At 32.1% G+C, this 16,837-nt stretch overlaps 1 protein-coding gene across 3 annotated transcripts in view; it reads left to right on the top strand.

The window, feature by feature from the left end:
- Positions 1-16,837, top strand: part of LOC145252623 (bifunctional heparan sulfate N-deacetylase/N-sulfotransferase-like) — a 196,980-nt gene that overhangs the window by 82,663 nt on the left and 97,480 nt on the right. The window contains exon 4 of one of the 3 annotated variants that reach the window (XM_080112346.1): positions 9,003-9,115. The exons of the other annotated variants lie outside the window; for them this stretch is intronic. Coding sequence (XP_079968472.1) covers positions 9,003-9,115 — 113 coding nt within the window. The remainder of the gene's footprint in view (positions 1-9,002; positions 9,116-16,837) is intronic. 3 annotated transcript variants of the gene reach the window in all.

Below are 16,837 nucleotides of genomic sequence, written 5' to 3'. Positions count from 1 at the left end.
CCAAAGAGAGAACAGCGGGTGTTTGGATATTTCCCCACCCCTTCACGATGAAAGTTGTTGGGTGTTTTGTATGGGTACATCTGTGTGATCGAGAAAAAAAATATGAAAGGATGTTTTTAAAACCCAATTACATTGGTTGATGTTTCTTTATTACTAACTAGCAAGGCTACCCAGCATTGCTTGGGGTAAAAATGAAAAGCATTTCTATTAAAACTTTTATTGCTTTACTTTTCTTTCCTCATTTTCATGCTCCCTTTCCTTACTCCCTTCTTCTCTGACCAGATCATTCCTCTCTCTAGACATACACGCATTCATAAATTTCTTTTTTTAGATAACTCTGAGAATGAGTTTGCTTGTGGAGAATTTGAATGCCTATTAGGCACTATCCTCGAGTGTTTAAGGTCTCTCTGTACAGAGGTTTGTCAGGACAATCTGGCATAAGGATACTTTTCCCTACAAGTATATCATGACCAAATATTCAAAATCACATAGAATTTGTGGTCCAAATAAGATCTCCTCAGTATTGCTGAACCAGTGGCTTATAGGCGGAATGGTGCATCTTCAAGGGATTTCGCCTAGAGTAATAGCACTAAGCGGGATGCTCCACCAGACTAGATGAATTCTTGTCCTGGAAGCCAGTAAGAAAGATTTACTATATTTAACTGATCAATTTAGGAAAATTAATATTAACTTCTTTACACACTCCGTGTTTGAAAGATAAAGGAGATTTACTGGAATATTTGAATATCTATGTATCTCGTGTAGAGATTGAGTGTTACTTACCCCTTAGGAAGAGGGCCCATTGATTTCTGATGATTTTGACTGAAGTAAGATGAAACCAGAAAGACAAAAGTAACTCTTTGATTAAAAAAAAAAAAAATCATTTACTTTTTTTAGTTATTACATAAAATGTCCAGTATAGGGTCAAAGAATTTTTTTTTCTTCTAAATTTTAGATATCCATCTGGAATAATGCTGATTAAGAAAATACTAACTTGATTGGCGTTGGTTTTGTAGGTATTAGCTGGACATACACACCCAACTGTCCTTTATGTATAATAGATGTCGATGAAAGTTATTGGAAAGAAGACAACATCAGCGTAGAGAAGATGAGAACTTCTGTTGCCAACTCGCAACTGCAACTGGGCTCTACGGACAAACTTATCTTTAGTCGACCTTTGACAACTAAATATTTTCGTTTACTAGCTAAATAATAAAGTTACTGGCCAAACCCATATGATTTTTAGAATATGACATCTTCGTTCTATGACGAGTATGTACATCATAAAGATATTTTGTATTTTTTTTTTTTTTTAAATAAATCCAATTCAAATATGCAACAAATTTTATGTTGATACTTGAAGGTATAAACATTCTAATTTCTTAAGATATTTTTTTAAACAACTTTTGTTAAAAAAAAAAAAAAAATTGTTTCCATTAAACTTTTATTGTTTAAATAATTTAACTTTGTTCGTTTTATAAAAAGGAAAAGTTGAAAAAATATTTTTCATTCAGTAGTGAGTTTTGGAAGATTGTCGGTGAAAGAAATACAATCGCCAAAAGATAAGCATTTCATTATTTCTAGTCGCTACTTTGAAAAATCACTTGCAAACGCGACTGTTTCACTTGCAATATAAAGCCCTGAACAGAAATACGGCTAGCTGATTCTGGTGACAGTCAACACACTGTCAAGATTAAAGAATACCTCAGCTATGTTACACATGTTCTTGGCCACTAGTGAAAAGAAAAATAATTACAGAGCTTAGTATTTATCATTCTAAAATTTGGTACTGTAAGTTGGTAATTCTTTAATTCCTTCATCTTATCTGGTTCTTTTCTTTAAAAGCACTGTTTTCTGATAATGCCATCTTTTTTTGTCTTTGATCTTACTGTTTACGTTCCAAATCGCCAAGAACGGAATGTTGGTATTTGAAACGCTAGAATTTTTTTATCAGTTTCCATTTAGTTATCAGAAAAAAGATAAAGTTGAAATCAAATTTTGCCTGTACTATTCAGAAGAGCCTATCGAGTCTGTGTGCTATATATGTATATGTATGAAAGTGAAACTTGGCCAGTGAGGGTTGAGGATATGTGTTGCATGGAGAGAAATGATATGAGGTCTATACAATGGACGGGTAATGTGAGTGTTTAAAACAAGCTTAGTTCTATGTGCATTTTGACTTTCTTGGTCATTGGCTCAGATCAGTGTAGTATCTGTTCTTTCTTTGGTCACTAGAGTAAGAAATCCTCATATACTGAGGCAATTTTAATTTTTGTCCCAATACAAAATGCTTAATTTTGGGAACTGTATTTTCTCCACATTAAAAACTGGCTTTGCGTCTCTGTTCTGCGCACATCTTCCTATACTGTTCACATTTAATCTTCCTCTGAAGTCATTAGATCTAAACCTGTACTTATTTAAACCCTCCCCCCTCCGGGTGCCTTTTGGGTTAAAATGGCTAAAATTGACACTTTTGTGCTCATTAAAAAAAAAATATGATGCCTTGGATTTTTAAATTTTTTGAAAAGTTGTAACTGATTTCTATGTAATTTTGTTTTTCTATACTTTGCGATAACACGTGGGTGTGCCCCAGGGGCTCTTTTTGGGTGAATAAAAACACTCCATTTTTGGAGCTATTTTACCATATTTGTCCAAAATTTTATGTGTATGTCTTTTTAGCAGTTTTGCATGGTGCTGAACTAAAATTTACATATGTTAAGTCCTTGAGGACTTTTGGGGGCTAAATGGGGGGGGCAAATGATAGACTTAACCATATCTTTTTTTGCTTGGTGGAGAACTCAAAATGTTAAAGCCTAAAACTGCACCGTTTGTTCATTTTCACCAAGATTTGACGTCCCCTGGGGACATTTTGGGCTAAATAGGGGGAGGAATGCTGAACTTAGCCATTTTTTTATGTCTCATTCACTGTGCACTCATGGGGGTCCCTGCATGCTTTACGTGTTTAAAGTTTATGCAGCTTGAGTGGGGATTTTGCTATTGGATAATTATATCAAGACATTGCAAACTTATTTTTTTATAATTTATTATAATGTTCAGTATTTTGCTTGAATGTTAATTTTTGCATTTTTCAAAATTATTTTGACTTGTTTTGTGTAAATACACACGCAGGTGGATCAACTAACTTAAACAGTAGTGTCATTGTATAATGTTTGACATAAAAAGAAGTGCATTAGCTGTGAAGTAAATTGTGCCTAAATCTTTTTTTTCTATGCCTTCTAACACTATCAATGGATCTGACTGCTTAAAAGCATTACTGAGATTTAGGAACTTTTGATGGAATTGAAAATATAAAATATTTTAATTGGTCAAAAAGAAAATTTAACAATTATAATTTTATAAAATTTCTTTAATTTATTCACCTTGTGATTTTTATTTATAATACTTATTTATCATTAGTGGAATTCTATGGTACTTTTTGCATAAATCCGTAATTTATTAATAATAATATTCCTTTTGAAATAATGTCTGCCAGAGAAATATACGAAATAATGTCTGCCAGAGAAATATACTATAAAATAAATGACTCTTTAAATAAATAAAATGAATGTCATTGTTTGAAATGTATTTAAAATTGTACTATTTTAGTTGGCGACCTAATATTTGATTTTGGAACAATTCCTTTTAAAATGGATAAAGTCAGAACTGTTTACTTCAGTTGCACCAGATTAATCACCATTTTTGCTGATTTCTTTTTAATGTGCATGTGAAAGGTGATAACCTGTGTGGACATAAGATGGCTTCTATGTTATTGTATGGATTTAATATTTATAATTTTTATGTAATGTATAAATCAGTGAAAAGTAAATATCCATTTATTGACTTAGTGGAATTTAATGTAATATTTTTTTTTTTTTTCAAGAGAACATAATTTTTATTTTTTGTTTTTACATGATTTTAAAGGAAAACTCATTATTACAATTATTTTATGAATAAATAAATTTTATAGTTAATAAACTTGCCATAAAGAGAAATCATTAATTAAGATTAATAAGTCCAGATATTAAACCCAATGTTAACAGCCTCTTGTATCATTTCAATAAAACAACCTTTTAATTAGTTCATTAAAAGCAAATTATTTTACCTACTATTATGATATACAAGTAATTTAAAAACATTAGTTAATTTTTAATAAATATAATTGTTTATCTGAAAACACAAAGCAATGTAGAATTTTATGAGCTGATGTTACTATTTAGTCATTATTAGAAAAGGTCCATATATTAATAATCTTTTGAGATGGAATAAGTATTTTGTAAAAGAAACTAAATGGAAGTATCTTTTTGCATTTCTTGTCAAAAACAAGGTACAACAATGATAAAAGGAATTCGCTAGTCAGAATCTGTTATTGATTTTGTAGAACAAAAGCTATTGATGACAAAAGTTAAAAAGTATACCAGCTTTATGATGTATAGATAATTTGTATTCTTGTTTATGATAGTGGCTTGGCTGAGAAATTTTTATCTTCGGTTTAGGAGCACAAGTGAACCACAATGCTCAACTTTAGCTTATAAGCTTTAATTCTAACTAAAAATAGATTTTGAATTTTGATTTTGAAGATTTCCAAATCAAATAGAAATTTTCCATGTGTTTGTCGAATGTGTTTGTTTTTAATATTATAAATAAAGATAGCAGTGCCATTGCTAATTTAGGAAATTCAAAATTGGTTTTGAAATTGAGTATGCTTGGATGGCTTATTAAGTGGTTACCTTCAGTGTTAAAATAAATTGTACTTCTATACTAAAGTATTTCTCAGAAGCCATTGTTAGTGAAAAGAAAAATTTTTTTTTTCAAATTGTTAATTTATTAACTTTATTTTGTCGAATTTCTAAATTTTTATCTTTGACTAATTACAATATTCCATATTTTCAATTCAGAACTGTTTAAAATTTATCCAGTTTATTGGAAGTCGTTGTATTTTGAATTTATTGAAAAATAACTTTAAAAATAAGGAACTTGCTGACATTCTTATGCAGTCGTTCACTGTTGACAAACTTAATTCATTGTTTAAGTTTTTCAATTATAGTAGTTAATTGGACTGTGATCACATGGTTTGTACTAACCTAATAAAAATGTAGTTTTGAAGCCAATAAATAAACAAAAAAAATAGTTTTATCATCAATAATTTGTTTAAAATCTTTTTTGATTTATATTGACTTGTTTTATTTTCTTACAATTTCAGTGAATTTTTCATAGAATTTTTGCAAGAATTAAAAAAGGAAAACATGTTTTACATAAAAAAAAAAAGTTTCTACATGATTTTTTTACACGTATTTATTGTTTAAATACATTTTCATTGAAGATTTCTAATATAGTTCTTTTTAGAAAAATGTATTGTTTTACATTTTCTTAGAGTCTTTGTGTGTTTATTTTTTTATGTGACTTGAAAAAAAGATTTTTTTTCTTTTTACTAAGTTTAAAAAAAAAAAAAAATACTGGTAATATGCTGAAAGTTATGCACCAAAGAATTTCACACCACAATATTTTTTTATGAGAACACTAGCAAAAGTTCCTGTTTTTGCAAGTTTTTTTCACATTTTCTTCAAATTTAAGATCGATTCATGAATGTCTTTCAGTTATTAAAAACTGTTTTTAAAATCCGTAAAATATCGAGCATCCGCAACAAATGTAATTAAGTTTATTTTCTCTGTTATTTAAGCTTTTTCACTATTAAATTTAACTTGAATTTACAAGTTTTAATATAAAAAAATCAAGTATTTATTAAAAAAAAAAAAAAATGAAACTCAATTACAATTTCTTAAGAAATTTTCTAGAATAATGTAATGGATTTTGATTAAAATTAGAATGTAAGTTTCTCGATTTAGTAGCATATCTTGATTTTAATCTTTGTAAGGGAACATAAAAGGAGCATAAAACTTCTGTTTGAGGGATGAATTTTCCTGGGTTGAATGTTGCTAAAATGCTTGACATACACACACACACACACACACATATATATATATATATATATATATATATATATATATATATATGAAGAGATAATTTTATGTCTTCTTTTAAGGGTAGCTGAATAACCTTTTAACCTTGGTAGACAATCACTTAAAGATGGTATCTCGATAAAGCAATAAACGTACTGGTCTCCTAGCCATACTGGTTTGGCATCAGGAAAGGCATCCGGCTTATAAAAATTTTGTTTAACTAAAGAAATGACTTTCAAAGAAAATCTGTCAGATCTCAGGTTATGCAATTTGAATAATGACCTAACTAGAGATAGGTTAGTTTGGAAGTCAATTTATAAAAGCTGTCCAACACATGTCAGCATGTAAAATGGATTTTAAAACGAATGGCATAATTATCTCCTTTATTTAAAACTAGTCTGGGTGCCTGGTGTTGCCCGGGGGGGGGGGTGTAAGGATGTTGGCTGAGCAAAAAAAAAATAAGAATAAAAAAAATAGGAGCAGTAGGCAGGCTTGAACCGATAACACAAAAAAGTAAACAGTCTTATCGATACATCCACTGCGATTATGGTATCATGGGCAGTCGAAATAACGTCTTTAATGCAACGTTATTGACACAAGGTTTGAATGACCTGCAAAAATATTGACGAAAAAAGTGACCTTCTTTGTAAAAAAAAACGGCCCAGTTGACGGTGAAAGAATGAATGTTTTTGGCCAATTTTTGGATATTTGTCGTCAGAGACATCGAGCTTTAAAACAATACTGATATTGTCATTATTTGATGTGTCTGTCGAAAATTTTTGCAAAACATACAATCACACACACCATTTTGCCTTTTATATTATAGATTTACCTACGGACACGTATTGTCTTAGGTTGGTGCAAAAATTCTTGCCGTTTTGTAGAATGGACATTTTAAACTATTGCAATTTATGACTATTATTTGAATCTATCACCATTATTAATTTGTAGCTTTTAAATAAGCATCATTCACATTTTTCTATATTTTCACTCCTGTTGACCTGAAAACGACCTTGTTTAATGAACAAAAAGGCAGCCATCTTCCATCGTGATAACGCTTGTCATCACTCAGCAAAGATCTCCTACGAGAATTTGATTGAGAAATCTTATCCCATCCTGCATACCTAACTTAGCTTCCTTGGATTATCAGTTATTTCGAAAATTACAAAAACATTTAGATGGCCTTAAATTACAATCACAGGAGGAGATTGAACATAAGTTAGATTCATATTCCACATGAAAACCTAAAGAATTTTACAAACTAAGCATTTATAAGCTCATTAACAGGTACAAAACTATGAATGAAGAGAGAATTTTATCTATTTTCTTGTTGAGAGATGGAATCGAGTGGGTTTGTTTTACTATATACATAGATTCGAAAAAGTAAAAAAACAACAAATATATAACAAATATTATCCAATTAGGCTCCGTCTGCCTGCTTCCCACCAGACTACAACTTGGATGTCTTCAAGTCCGATGTTAACAAATTCCTAATGAACCGCCCCCTTAAGTAAACACTTCATCAAATCTCCACACTAACGTAATGTACTTGCAATAACCCTTATCCCTGAGCGGCTTCCGGGCCTTGATAAATGGTGATCACTGTGTAAAAAAAAAAAAAGGTAGAAAAGTAACTTATCTTGCCTTTGATAAGTTTTTAGTGTTTTTATTTAATGTAAAGTGTTTAATCGGTTCGAAAAACCTGTGTTTATCAGTATATTTGAAAAAGACAAATGGCAGCTCGCTCGCTGTTGTATACGTTAAGTTTGGGAAAATGCATTAAAACTAGAAACCTATACAAAATACTGTTAGAAACTCACTCAATATATGTTACTGTGACATAGGCTGACATATATTGAGTGGGTTTCTAACAGTATTTTGTATAGTGTTTTAGTTTGGACTCATTTTCCCAAACTTAACATATTCACCAGTGAGCTTGCCGCCATTTGTCTTTTTCAAATATACCGATAAACACAGTATGTTTTTCGAACCTATTAAACATTTTACATTAAATAAAAGCAATAACAACTTATCCAGTTAGGTAGAAAAGTAACTTATCTTGCATTTGAGAACGTTTATTTATTATATATTTTTTTGGCAATCTTTCGAATGTGTGTATAGTAAAACAAACCCAATCGAGTTAGAGCAAGGGTAAAGATTTTCCAAAACAGAAATTTTAATTTTCAAGATGAAATTTTAAATCGGCAAAAACTTTTGCACTGATCTAATACTATTACGATGACATATGGTCGTCTACATCAGGGGTCTTCAAGGTTTTCGAAGGGGGGGGGGTGCAGACTGCTAATAAAAATGACCTGGACATGTTTTTATACGGTTTTGTAAACTTTACTTTTTAATGAAACTGGTTTTCCAAACCCTCATTCTTTTAATTATCTATATATTAATAAAAGTGAAATTGTGTGTGTGTGTCTACATTTCTCTACCAAACTCCTCTGTCAATTTTCAGTCTACAGACTCAAGATTTGATATAAGGGGCATTGAGATTTGGGAAAATCTTTTTAATCGGTTTTCGGACAGAAATTTGGCTTTCAAGGGGTCAAAGTTCAACAATTTGACCTTTCAAAACTCTACCAAACTCCTCTGCCAATTTTGGGTCTAAACACTTGAAATTTTAGATGTAGGTTACTTGGACATGGATCATTGTGACATAGTTGCTGTATTAGCTACAAAGTTTGATTTTTTATTTCTTGAAAATAAAACTACTTGATCAATGTTCAATATTTTCTTTCTGCCGTGGTTATATGAATCATACAGATTTTTCTTTATTTTAGTTTTTAATGTAGGGAGACTCTTGAACAAGCACCCATTAATATGATTACTTTATCGTGTGTGTGTGTGTGTGTGTGTGTGTTTTCCTTGGGTGCATAACTTTGAAGATCATTAAGCTTTAAAAATGACTTATTTTTTCTTTCTTTTTTTTTTTTTACTGTACTTTCTTGCTTTGTTTTTGCTTTTGTTTATGTATATTTTGAATGTTCAGGCTGACAGCACGTTATTTCTTGATGAAAATTGATTTTATTTCAGAGAAGAGGGAAAACTTTTGGTGGTTTCCTCACATGTGGCACCATGAACAGCCGCATAAATTTCAGCTTCCTGCCTTGGAGCGAGGGATGTCGATGAACTCCCATTTTGCAAAGGTAGAAAAACACAAACCCCCTTGTTTTAGGCTGGGGTGTCCATTTTTCATATGACAAAAGCAAAAAAAAAAAAAAAAAAAAAAAAAATGGATTCATAATTGCTGCTGGGATGGGCAGTTATTTTTATAACTAAAGGATCTCTTTTCTTGAACACTTTTCTCTTATCATCACTGGTACTTGCTGTAAACATTTTACTTTGAAATGGGATGATTTCTTACTGCAGGCTATGAAATTGGTTTCAGATATTCTATTTGAGTTTTTTTTAATTTTTAATTTTTATTTTTTTATTTGATCAAAATTAACAAGTTGTCTGCATTTAACATACATATACAGTTATCGTGTCATATTTTCAAATTCAGATCCAAACAGCATTTAAGCTGACAAATAAAACCTTTGACTAGCAAATTTTCATGTTTTTGTTGTGTCATGTTATTGACCATGTAATAACATACTTAGCTACTTTCTATTTAAAACTGGCATAGTCAGGCCCAGATGATTGCTAATAGAAAACATTTTTGAATAATCACCTAAAAATAAAAATCAGCAAGGTACATAACTCCATTTTAAATTGAAAAATATAAGTTTTAAAATGTGCGAACAATTAAAAATTAAAATGACTTCACTGCATGCTGGGATAATGCTGGATAGGTACAACTAGTTAAAGGTATAAAAATGTTATATTTCAGTTATATAAGAAAAATATAATTAATGCTTAGTACTTGAATATTGAAATTTATTCAATAGATCATGTCTTTCTTCCTTTATCTGTGATGAGCAGAGAAACCCAACATTGTCTGGGATTAAATGAGGATTAACAAATGTTTCACCTTCACATACGTTTTTTGTCATTGAAATCTGTGAAATCGCAAATTTTTTAATCAAATCGATTACCACTTGCAATGTACTGGGAGGAAGCTTCACCTGCCTCCTCGCAGTGACTTAGTCCACAATATATTGAACTTTAGATTGCACTGTAGAGAATCTACTGTTGATTTTATAAAATTATCAATAATGGCTTCACTTAAAGTTTAAAATGCAAAAGTCAAGTATCACGGTTCAATTGTGTTGTAAAAAGAAATATTCATTTTGAAATCCCACCATCTCAAAAGAATCTACAGTTGATTTTATAGGCTGGGCCTTTCTGCTTGTGTTGTGATAAAACTTCTCAAATGCACTTGTGACATTAGGTTGTATAAAAGTGTTAACTTTGGTCAATTGGATTTTTTTAATACTTATCAGATGCATTCCAATGCAAAACCTACATAAGAACACTCCCAAAACACATCAAGTACTTTTGTGTGAAATTTCAAAAGAAACGGCCCAGTCGTTTCAGAGTCCATAGGAAATGAACTTTCACACACACACACACACACACACACACACACACACACACACACACACACAGTTCCTTTTATATAATAAAGATTTCCTAGATGGCTTTTCAGATTAATTGCAGATCTGCATGGCCTGTAGCACACATATCTAAAACATTTTTAATTTCTTTCCAATATTTGCAGAATTGTAACACTGCTATCAACAGGTTATATTTACATACTTTGTATCTCCATGGGTATATGATTTTAGGTATGTTTGGTCAACAGATCTGATTGCAAAAAGGCATCTGTACGGAGAGCTAATACAACACAGGTCGTGGTGCCTCTATGATTATAACCTGGTGACATGCCAAGGCAAGATGAACGATGATAACTTTAGTTGTAGATTTTGCATCAGTTTCCTTTCCCTGGATAGGTTGCCATATATTCGGCTAAGGAACCTCATCTGTCTGTTTTGAAATCTTCAAGTCCAACGTAAACAAGTTCTTGATGAACCGTCCCCCTAAGTAATCCAATTTATAAAATTCCCACTACTTATGTTTATTATGCTATAATCACATTGACTAATGTATACCTATTAACCCTTATCCTCAAATGGCCTCCGGGCCTTGATAAGTAGTGATTCCTGTGTAAATTCCATACATTTCCACCAGGAGCTGGATTTGGTTGTCAAATACTCTTTGATATGTTTGTTTGGAATATCTAAACGCATGAGTGTTCTGTAATTTATGTGTCAATGGATGTTTATACCTGGCGTGATTTTTAAATCCTGCCAGTAGCTTGCAAGCAAAACAACAAACGATATATAAGTATTGATAACAATAAGGTGCTGGAATCGGTGTTTAATTTTTTTTTCTTTTCTTTCTTTACTTTTGTTTCATTAACATGTTAAGTCCCAGGGTATGTAACATTTTTGCTGTAGAGTTGAAACTTTGTGTTATGATTAAAATACATAAAATGCAAAGTTTTTTTTTTTTTTCATTGAGAAAGCGAAATATTGACTCTCCTATAAATAGGGCACTGGACTGGATACATGTGATATATTTTAGAGATCAAAAGGCTATACATTCATGATAAAATTTACATATCATAGCAAAAATAAAGCAGTTCACACAAAGCGTTACATTGCTCTTTTCACGATAATTTTATGACTTAATGTTGCAAGAATCATACATTATCAAACAAATACAATTTTAGCAAATTTCACAATTTTTAAGAGAGTTTCAATAACTCTGAGACAGAAGTTGAATATTGATAAATTTTATCTTTTCTCCAGACTGCTCATTGCATAAACAGTACTATTATATATTATCTTATACAGAGTGGAACAGGAAATTTGTCACCATAAAGAAAACAACACTACAGTTTTATTTTAAAACTTTCAGTAAAGAAATTAATTCAGGTAATTTGATTATGTAGCAGAGCTGACATCTATTCAATGTAGACGTCTTCAGCCTCAATCACCACCTCAATACGGGTCCAGAACTGAGAGCATGCCTTTTCCACAAGCGCTGGCAGGAGCTCTGCGAATACTCAGTGGATGACAGCGATCAGGCTGGCTTGGGTATTGTGGTAGGTCATGTTGGTGATGTTTTCAATGTATGACCAAACGAAGTAGTCTAGTGCGTATGTCAGGAGAGGAGAGGGGCGGTGAGAGAAGGGTACAAAGTTGTAGTACCCGGCGTTGCCCAGGTGTTTAGAGGTATGTGCGCTCGGGCATGGGGGGGAGGAGTAATCAAAACATAAGAATAAATATTAGTAAATTATTAAATATTTTATCTATATATATAAAAGCGAAAATGTATGTGTTCGCTTTTTGTGTATGTCTATAAAAGGCTTTTTTTTCGCTGGACTTTTCGGTCGGCTCATTCCTTAAAACTTTTTATATCGCGTCTAAATGATAATATATATGAGTTACAAGCGGGGGTCGCCTTTCTATTTAATTTGCCCGACTTTCACGCATTATTTTTTCCAAATTTTTAGAGCGTCCCGTGTATCTTTCGCTTTTCAGTATAAAACAAGCGAAAACTGGCTTGCAGCCGCGTCATGTTTCAAGGTCAAACATCACGCGACTTAAGGTTCTCGCACCTGTTAATTTCATTTTATAAACGTTAAATTAAGAGGTTTTTCATTCCTCTTCTCTCGTGGGCGAGATGACTAGATCCCAGGGTTTTTTCCATCTCAACGTCAAAGGTTCGGGGTTCAAGCCTACTTTCCTACTAAAGCTTTTTTTTTCTTTCTTTTACACCTCCAAACACCTAGCCAACGTTTTTTTAAAAACAGGATTGTTTTGATCACCCCCCCCCCCAACACACACACCTACAAACACCCAGGCCACGCCGGGTACCCCGCTAGTATAAAATAAATGTTAAAACTTTAAAAATTCGAAAAAGCACAAAAAAAAAAAACTAACGTAAGGCAAACGAATGATGTTAAATGTAAAAATCGGAAAAACAAAAAAAGAAAACATGAATGTGATGGAAAAACCCCAGAAAAACGGACGTTAAAACTTTAACTCCTTTAAAAAAGCTGAAAAAAACCCCCCAAAAAACAATGTGAAAAATGGCTTAAATAACCCTGTTTCAATATTAAGCTTTTTAAAAAAAAAAAAAAAAAAAAAGAAGACACCTCACACCACGATTCGAACCCACAACCTGTAGATAATGAGGCCGACCTTAATGAACCAAGCTAAGACAACGTTGACAAAATTAGGTTTTTATTTTTTTAATATTTAAACTAAACCATGTTCCGATGTCATTTGCGCATGCATAGAAGCGAACTTGTCATGAGAGGACGGTTTTTGCTGACCTCTCCCTGTAGAAAACTGATGATTTTAGGGTGAGGGAATTAATGTTTTTGACCAATTTTTCGATATTTGCCGGGCAAAGGATCAAGCTTTAAAATGATACCAATCTTGTGAAAATCCGTGACCCGTGTCAAAAGTTTTTACGAGATATACACATACATGCATACATACAACATACACATTTTCGCTTTTATATATATAGACTAGCGGGGGGTATCCGGCGTTTCCTAGGTGTTTGGAGGTGTGTGTATGTTGGGAGAGGGGGGTTTAGATCAAAACAACCCTGTTTAAAGAAAAAAAGAAAACTAGGTCGGGTGTTTGGAGGTGTAAAAAAAAAAAATTAAAAAAAAAAAAAAAAAGTTTTAGTAAAAAGGTAGGCTTGAACCCCGAACCTTTGACGCGGAGGTGGAAAGGAAATGGAAAAAAACTTGCGACCTAATCATCTCGACCACGGGAATAGATGAATTGAGAAGTTGACGTTTATAAAGTGAAATTAGCAGGTGCGAGAACGTTAAGTCGCGTGATGTTTGACCTAGTTTTGCGCTGGAAGCCAGTTTCTGTTTTCCCCGTTACGCAGCGATCAAAAAAATCTCGAAAATAGCTTGTAAAAGTCGGGTAAATTAAAGATAGCCGCGACCCGAGTTCCTTAGTCATAGATATTATTATTTAGAAAGCATATAAAAAGTTTTAACAAGGAGCGAGCCAACCAAGAATCACGGCCAAAAAAGCCTTTTGTAGACATACACAAAAAGCGAACACACACATACATATTCATACATACATTTCTATATATAGATGGTATTCATTTTTTTTTTTTTTTTTCTCAACAATTTAAGTATTTAATAATATTTGGAGATTTTTTTTACTGCATGAGATTGATTTCATAGCCTGTTTGAAGAAGAAACATTCCTTCATTTCTAAAAAAAAAAAAAAAAAAAAAAAAAAAATTTTTTTTTTTTTTAAAAATGTAATTGATTTAACCCCCTCAAATCTTTTGAACCTGTTTGTTTTTTGTTTTTTTTAAGGAAGAGATTTCTTTTTTTTTTTCTTTTCTTTTTTTCTCAAACACTGCTTTTGGATGTACATTGAGGAATTAAAAATCATTTTTCATTTAGATGTTAAAAAAACAAAAGAAAAAAAAACTCAAATGATGAGGGTGGGTTCTCACCATTCTTGTTGCATTGTATCATTTTTGACAGTGTAATCATTCAGATTTATTATCTCCCTTCCCTAAAACTAGCATGATTAATTAGATCATTTAAACGGTCAATGAAATTTTTGGATAAAATGACATTTATTTCTATGCAAATTAGCCCAGAAAAAGGAAATAGTGGCAAAGGCCGAGATCTATATTTTTCTGCCTTTCTGTCTCGCGTTTTTTTTTTGTTTTTTGTTTTTTTTTCTCTCAGAAACTACCAGACCCAACAGAAATTTTGTATGAACCTTTATGCTAGTGTGCAAGTATTATGGTATCCAGTTAATACACATTTAATGATTAGCATTTAATAATAAATGAGAAGCATTTATCTTCGAAATGCCATGACATAAAGAAGTTTTTTCCTACTTTTTTTTCTCATTTTTCCATGTAACTTTTATTGCTCATCTTTTTAATTTTGTATATAATTAGTATTTAATACAAATATGAGCACAAATTTAACCATATTCAACATCCAGTTTGGCATAAAACACTCAAGTCACAAATATGCTGGTGTACAGTTAAAGACTTTGTTGGTAACAGTCATCCTGGCAACATACAAATAGTTAGTCTTTGACTATAGAACTGGGATTGGCTAACTATATTGTATGAGTTATGACTGTCAGATGCTGTATTTACTTGGGAGGAAGCTGGTTCCAACCGACCGGAGTGGTGACTGATTCGAGTAAATTAAGGAGAATGGATTTTGACATAAGGGTAAAAGCACAAACTGTTGTATTGTTTGTTTGTTTGTAGGTGGGGGAGGGGGTACACCAAAGATTTTCTGTTTTTTAGCAAGAGGACATGCGGTCAGAATAGCTATTTCACAATGTAATCCTCCCTATGATGGCGCAAGTGTATTAGTAGATAGCTGATGACCTAGCCAGCAACCATCAAGGAGGATTTGGCTAAGCTCTCAGATCAACAGGGGGGGGGGGGTGATCTTCAAGCAAGCGAATGCCATTGCAACAATAACAAGGCTAATTTGTTGAATCGCTTTTTACAAATGGTTCCATAATGTTGCTGATTTGGTTGTATAGAGAAAGGGGAGTGGGTGGTTCTTTGAGGGCCAAGCTAAAGGGAGAAGTATTCAATATCTTGCTTGGTAGAGCTTGGAAACAAACAAAATATCCCATTTTCTGAAGTAGAATGATACGATTGGTGTGGGTGTATTACTTTGACACAAGAAGCAGTGAACTCGTTTGGGGCCAACTCCACCCACTCCAGGTGAATGCTGTTACAGTTTATAGTAGTTACAGCTGAGGAAATTAATGAAACCATTTTGGTTTCTTTGCAAAAAATAATTCAGGTGTATTTTGACATGAAAAGAAATGGTCTATAAGCAGATTTTATCAGAACAAAATGGTACTTGTATCTTATTTCTTAATTTTAATGGGGAAGGGTAAACTGGTTTATTTTTTATTATTTATCTGACAAACCATATTAAAAAAAACAAAACAAAAAACTGAATAATATTAAAAAAAAAAAAAGTAATGGCTTGACTATGGTTGACGGTGATTGCTTTTCATTGGCTACTACATTGAGATATAGAGGAAGACACCATAGTCTTCATTCGATTGCTCCAGTTATCCTTGAACTTAATACTGATTGTTTAGAAAGAATCTTTTCAATTCTTTGATATGACTCTACTGAGGATTCGATCCTGGTTTCTCGGCATACTAGTGAACACTCAATTATGCCAAAGGCCCCGAATAATATACATGTAAATAATGTATAATTTCTGGGAAAAATCTTATCCAAATCAGCCAGATTTTTTCAGAAGAGTTGGTAATTTTTGAGGAGTCATTTTTTTTTTAGGCCATCATTTTACAGAGGTGTATTGTAAATGAAACTTCATAGTTTGCATTAAAAAAACAAAAAAAAAGAAAACAAAAACATAATGCCCACAAATTTAATAATCTTGTAAAATCTTTTCTTTTTTTCCCTTCACCTCTTCTATAGAAGGTGTTTTACCTACTATCTGTCTGTTAGTAACTTCACATCAAAATAAGTATCAATCACATATTTATGAAATTTTAAATCATTTGGATTTTAACATTTTTCAACATTGCAAGTTAGTATATTTTTCTTGCATCGACAATGGTAGGATGACTTCTGTTTTGGCAAAGGCAATGATACGGTTCTTCCGGGGGTATTTTTGGCGGTGGGTGACTTCCGCCATTTTTTTATTTTTTTTTATTTTAATCAAATGGTACGGTGATTTCCATTTTTGGCAATTGGGGGATGCTAGTACGACTAACACTTTTGTTTCTGTTAAAATGTAGGTGCCAACAATTTTTCTCTAAAAACATGTATCAGCAACGGACGTCATGTGCCCCCACCTCGCCCCACATGTACATTGTTGAAAACTAATTAGTTGTAATATC

Source organism: Euprymna scolopes, chromosome 29, assembly GCF_053919585.1.
Source record: "Euprymna scolopes isolate OS-2025 chromosome 29, ASM5391958v1, whole genome shotgun sequence".
NCBI classification, from domain to species: domain Eukaryota; kingdom Metazoa; phylum Mollusca; class Cephalopoda; order Sepiida; family Sepiolidae; genus Euprymna; species Euprymna scolopes.
The sequence above is the reverse complement of the archived record's forward strand: the minus strand, read 5'-3'. Positions and strand labels throughout refer to the sequence as shown.